Source organism: Anoplopoma fimbria, chromosome 9 (genome assembly GCF_027596085.1).
Source record: "Anoplopoma fimbria isolate UVic2021 breed Golden Eagle Sablefish chromosome 9, Afim_UVic_2022, whole genome shotgun sequence".
Lineage (NCBI taxonomy): Eukaryota > Metazoa > Chordata > Actinopteri > Perciformes > Anoplopomatidae > Anoplopoma > Anoplopoma fimbria.
The window spans coordinates 17,499,649-17,505,788 of NC_072457.1; the positions used below are offsets into that span (position 1 = coordinate 17,499,649).

The following is a 6,140-nucleotide window of genomic DNA, read 5'->3' on the forward strand; positions in this document are numbered from 1 at the left end:
ATAAACAGTAAAACTGTAAATGGAATTAATTAGAAATAAAGGTCTCTTTTAAAATTCAAATAAATTCTCTGTCTCTCTCTGTCTCTGTCTCTCTCTCTCCCAGGCTGCCTCTCTCTCTCTCTCTCTCTCTCTCACACACCACTTGTTCTCTCTCTTTTTTCAAAACAAGTCAGGAAGACAACAGAAACACTTGAATTTCTATTAAACGCCAATAAACAACAATAAATATCCACCCCTAATCCTGATAATGATACTATAGTACTTCCTGTATACAATAGAGTAAACTCAACCTAAACTGTATCATGTTTAGTGTAGAACAACAAGTATTTTATACACTTTCACTGAACAAATTATCTTTGTTCTTTCTGACATTATTATTATTTTTCTTCTTGTTGATTGTTTTCTCTTCAGACTGAGATACTGTAACCTCTCAGAGAGAAGCTGTGAAGCTCTGTCCTCAGTCCTCAGCTCCCAGTCCTCTAGTCTCAGAGAGCTGGACCTGAGTAACAACGACCTGCAGGATTCATGAGTGAAGCTGCTGTCTGTTGGACTGGAGAGTCCACACTGTAAACTGTAAACTCTCAGGTCAGGATTAAATTTATGTCCACTTAAATCCTGATTTACATTAATGGGTAAACTTGTAACCTTCATAAGATTCTCTCTGCTTGTGTGATTTCAATCACATATTACATTTTAATATATTTCTATGAACATATAATATATCGTTTTTTCTCACTCTGCTGTTATAATTTGAAATATCAGAAACCAGTGATACCAGTAATGTTGTCAGATTGTTGATGGACATTGGTGGGTGTTTGGTTGTGACTAGAAACCAATCAGTACCAATGTTAATGTAACCCCACAGTAGTCGACAGTATCTCAGTACTCCAGAAAGCTTCCAGCCCTCACAGTTCCCTCAGATCATGTGACATGTGTGTTGTTTGGTGTGTTTGCAGGCTGTCAGGCTGTCTGATCACAGAGGAAGGCTGTGCTTCTCTGGACTCAGCTCTGAGCTCCAACCCCTCCCACCTGAGAGAGCTGGACCTGAGCTACAATCATCCAGGAGACTCAGGAGTGAAGCTGTTGTCTGCTGGACTGGAGGGTCCACACTGGAGACTGGAAACTCTCAGGTATGAAGAGGCCTGCTGCAGCCACAGACAATCAGTGTGATAGAGGAGGTAGAGCTGGTTAATATGACCCTGACACACCAAGCTGACCTCAAACTACCAGAGACTCATCAAACTGTTTGTGTCCCACATCAGACGATCAACACAGACAGAAGTAGTCAGGGAACAGTAGCCAGGATGAGCCAGAACAGGGAGGGAAGGCGATGAAACAGTTGCTTTTCTGGAGCGTTGTCTTGTTTCAACATTAGAAAATAGGACAGCGGTGTATCCTGACACGTTGACGGCCATCATGGTGGGTTGACATGCCTCAACGTCGTCACGCTGCAGGTTTGTGGGTTCATATCAAACAATAGTTGGATGATTTGATGCTCTTCATCTGTCACCAGTGTGTGTCGCTCTTTAGTCCAGACATTATTGTGAAAAGACAAACAGACAAAGAATCAACCTGTTTAAACCGTCTTGATACATCCTCACAATAGGAATGTTTTGCTGTTTCCAGCTTCACCTGGTTTTGTTTTGTTTTGCACTGGTTGATAAGAGTCAACTTGTTGAAACTACAGGTGACAGTCGACCACAGACGCTCAGTGGAGAACCAACAGCTGATTGTGGACATGGTGTGTCAGAGCCCAAAGAGCTTTATTTAGGACTGGACCAAAGTAATAGGGGGACACAGGCAGTGCTCTGTGGCTGCAGGCGGACTTGAACTGTAATATTCTAAACCTCCAGATTACAGATAATAGCTCGTGTTGACTGTTGCTAGGAGACGGGATGTCAACAGCAGTGTCAAAGTCAGACACTTTGTACATCCAACCATCCACCCCGACCTCCTCCATCAGAGGTTTTGCGGTGCTGTAGTGATTTCAGGATACTTTCTCCTTTACTTCTGAGAGACAACAGTCATTATAACACAAACACAAGAGGTCACTTGTCAGGACCAAAACATCCAACAATCAATATTTCTATATTGACAACAGATCAGCTGACTCTGTGTAATGGTGAAGAGTTGTGTGGTGGTGATGAACCCACAGATAATTGTCTCCATCTCTGCAGCTCTACAGAGCTTTTTAGCCTCTTTTATCTCCTAGTTTTGGTTCTGCAGCACATTTCCTGTTTGGTTCAGTCTCAGTGTTTCCAGCAGCTGTTTTCATCCAACAAGCTGTGATGAAGCCTCTGTACACTACCTGCTCAGCAGCAAACAGCAGACAGACTCAGTTAGAGACTAGCTGGTGAACATAGTGGAGCATTTAACAGCTAAAGAGACAGATATTTCCCTCAGGAGGTGGTGGAGACCAAAAAGAGAGCTAAAAGAGAGAGAATATTGGACTTCATCAGGTGACACAAACACAAAGACTCCTGATGAATCATCATGTTGATCTATAACTGCTTTACTTCACCATTTTCGAACACTGCTGCTCTGACTGATGATAACTGTGTCTTTATTAGTATACATTTATTGTATTAGTATATATTATCAGAACAGTTTTCATGTGTTGGCATGCCCCCCCCCCCACCCACCCACTGTATTTCTCCATGTGGGCCTCATATGTTGTCCAACGGGCCCCGAGGTCGGTTATCAGCCTCACCTGTTATATACAGCTTTCTGTTTGATGTCCATCTGCCCTGATGATTCAATGTGCACAAAGGCATAAAACATGTTGAGTAGTAAATACATCATTCAGACACCTTGAAACACTTTTTGAAATACGTTCCTGAGTACCCAGTCTCTTCGTCTGCGTAAACATCACCATAAACAAGGCTGTCATGCCATACGTTGGTCACGAGATCATTATTAGGGCAGCTCTTAAGAACCCTAACTGGTCAACATCACACAGCATGCAACAACTTCATGGCCTCATTACAACAAGGTATAACAGAATATGATAAAATACACTACAAAAGGCAGATAAAAAGCCACATGAAGTGTATTCCTCTAGTCTTCAAACAAGCCTAAAGACTAAAGAGCATTGTGAATGTCATTTCTTAGATATGACTCTTCAGCATGGAAACTGTCCCATGAGTGTATTTAGTATTGAGGTGAATGAGCTCTGTGTGTTTGTCATGATGAAGAGAAATAATGTGTGAGCTCTCCCAGCAGGTTGTTGTGTTTGTGTGAAGGTGTGGACTCTGCTATGAATCAGTGTGAGGACAGAGAGGAGGGAGTCCCTCCCTCTAAAAGCACTCTGTGTGGGGAACATGACAGCCAGACCAAAGGTCAGAGGTGAGAGGACCATCTCTAACTGTCCACCACTCTTCTCCATGTCACGCAGTCTTTCATTCACTCACTCTGTTTCTAAATATGGGATCAGGATCCATCAGAGACCAGACAGTCCTGGACCTGGACCTGAACCCAGCTGTGTGTCCATGAAGAGTGAAGGGTCTAAAGATCTTCCTATACTCTTCAAAGATGGACGCCGTTCTGTTGATAAGAGGTGAGGATTTCAATCTGATTTCAAACTGGAGTCAACATGGTGACGTCACACACTCCAGTCTCTTCACCTTCATCTTCACTACCTTCACTTAAGGATTGTGTAAATTATCAAAGTCTTGAAATAAAGCCGGTGACAGCTCTGGTACAGTCACTCCATATCCTCACTATCTCTGCATTGACCCTTTATGGTTGAATGTGAGCGTGTAGAGGGGGGATGTGAGGCTGAACCAGCTGCACACATTTACAGGTTATTCAGGATTTAAAAAAGGAAATAGCTCACAGGAGAACACAACGTTTTATGAATCTGAATATTTTTTGCATTTCCTCCTTTCAACGTACGCAAACATTTAGTGTGGATGGGAAACGAGCCACTAGCTCTGTACTTATTATCATTTTTATACATTCAAAGCTTCTCTTTTTGAATGAAGTTCACAGTTTCTGTTCTTACAGATGAGAGTCTTTATTTGTGTGCAGCAGCAAGTGAGAGAGCAAAGATATTGACCACAGTGAAGATGTTGTTTTTAAAGGCTTAACACCAACACATATGGATTGAAGCAGGATATTTAGTTTAGTATTTAGGAAACGATTACATCTGTAGTTTAATATAATATGAGTTTATGACTGACACACACAGGAGACGGTAGCTCTCTGGATACTGTACGTGTGTTTTTAATCATTAATATACAGACCAAGCTTCTAGATGGTCTATTTCTAAAGGAATGTAGAGAAAAGATGAACAGAGACACGACACCGACCGTACGGTCACTTTTCATGTCAACACACACGAAGCAGATCAGTGATTATTTTCAGTATTTACTCAGACAGTCGACCTCTCGTGGTCGTTTGTATTTAGTTCTGAAGGATGAACGCTCTGCTGCCACACTGGAGACCAACCAGACTCTCTGAACCTACTGAACATCACCTGAACACATCCTGGTCACAACTCCTTGTATTCTCTATTTTTAAAACGAGTCGGGAAGACAACAAACGCTTGAATTTGTTTTAAACGCTAATGAATAACAATAAATAAGATAATCCTTAATGAGTCCCGCAGCGGGGACAACAGGATTACAGCAGCAGTGTCACAGTCACACCTGTTCACTCTTCCTGCACTCTGTCTATTTCTCTCAGCTCACAGCCCAGCCCCCTCTCTCTCACCACACTCTCCCTCACTCACCTAATCAGCCTCATGCGGTGCACCTGTCTGCCACACCCACCTCATCAGCACCATCACTCTCACCTGCTCACTCTGCTGCACCTACACCCTGCAGTATTTAAACCCCAGTCTCACACACTCACTGCCAGATCGTTCTCCGCATTATGTCAGTCCTTCCAGCGTTATTCCCCGGACTGATTTCCCGTTGCCGACCCCGCTTGTTTGGACTTCTCCGCCTTCCCTCTGCCCCGGTTAACCGACTCAGCCTTCTGTCCCCGACCATGAGATTTGCCTTTGCTCCTCTTGGTTTTGTCTGCCTGCTCCACTGACGGATCAGCGCTCTCTAGAGTGGAATATCCCCCGTGAGTTATCTCCTGCCTGTCTACCTGCTGTTTGTTCCGCTTTGAATAAAGCTCCAGAACTTTACTCTGTCTCCTGGTCGTACTGCACTTGGGTCCACACACCACCCGTTACAAGCAGAGAGGACAGTGCAAACAAGAGACATAGTAAAAAAGCAAGATCAAAACAAGTATTGTGAATAAGTAAATAAGTAATAACACAGTAAAGAATAATACATTTGTAAAAAACTTAACTCCACAATAACCTAAATATTATATCAACAGACAGAATAATTTTAGTATTGCAGTGGATTGTACATATTTTTATAATACACAGATTTATATAGTCAGTCTTTTTGTACGTGTGGTCTACTGGGAGCAGAGTTGGTGGTGCAGCCTGACAGCGGCAGGAAGGAAGGACCTGCAGTACCTCTCCGTAATAATAATATAAATATAAATATCCATCCCTCATCCTGATAGTGATACTACAGTACTTCATGTATACAGTAGAGTACACTGAACCTACATTGTATCGTGTTTAGTGTAGAATAGCAAGTATTTTATCCACTTTCAATGAAGAAATTATCTTTGTTCCTTCTGGTTCTACTTTATTACAGAATCATTATCCAAGAGGATTTCATTTTAACACAAATATTATTTTTTCTTCTTGTTGATTGTTTTCTCTTCAGACTGAATGACTGTAACCTCTCAGAGAGAAGCTGTGAAGCTCTGTCCTCAGTCCTCAGCTCCCAGTCCTCTAGTCTCAGAGAGCTGGACCTGAGTAACAATCATCCATGAGTGAAGCTGCTGTCTGTTGGACTGGAGAGTCCACACTGTGAACTGGAAACTCTCAGGTCAGGATTCAATTAATGTCCACTTAAATACTGCTTTACATTAATGGGTAAACTCGTAACCTTCATAAGATTCTCTGCTTGTGTGATTTCAATCACATATTACATTTTAATATATTTCTATGAACATATAATATATCGTTTTTTCTCACTCTGCTGTTATAATTTGAAATATCAGAAACCAGTGATACCAGTAATGTTGTCAGATTGTTGATGGACATTGGTGGGTGTTTGGTTGTG

The 6,140-nt window shown here is 42.1% G+C and overlaps 1 protein-coding gene across 1 annotated transcript in view; it reads left to right on the forward strand.

Annotated features, from left to right (window-relative positions):
- Positions 1–1,307, forward strand: part of LOC129096520 (ribonuclease inhibitor-like) — a 108,829-nt gene extending 107,522 nt beyond the window's left edge. Inside the window, exon 4 of the mRNA XM_054605324.1 lies at positions 957–1,307. Within this exon, the coding sequence (XP_054461299.1) occupies positions 957–1,170 (214 nt within the window). The 3' untranslated portion in view covers positions 1,171–1,307. The remainder of the gene's footprint in view (positions 1–956) is intronic.
- Positions 1,308–6,140: the final 4,833 nt, after the last annotated feature.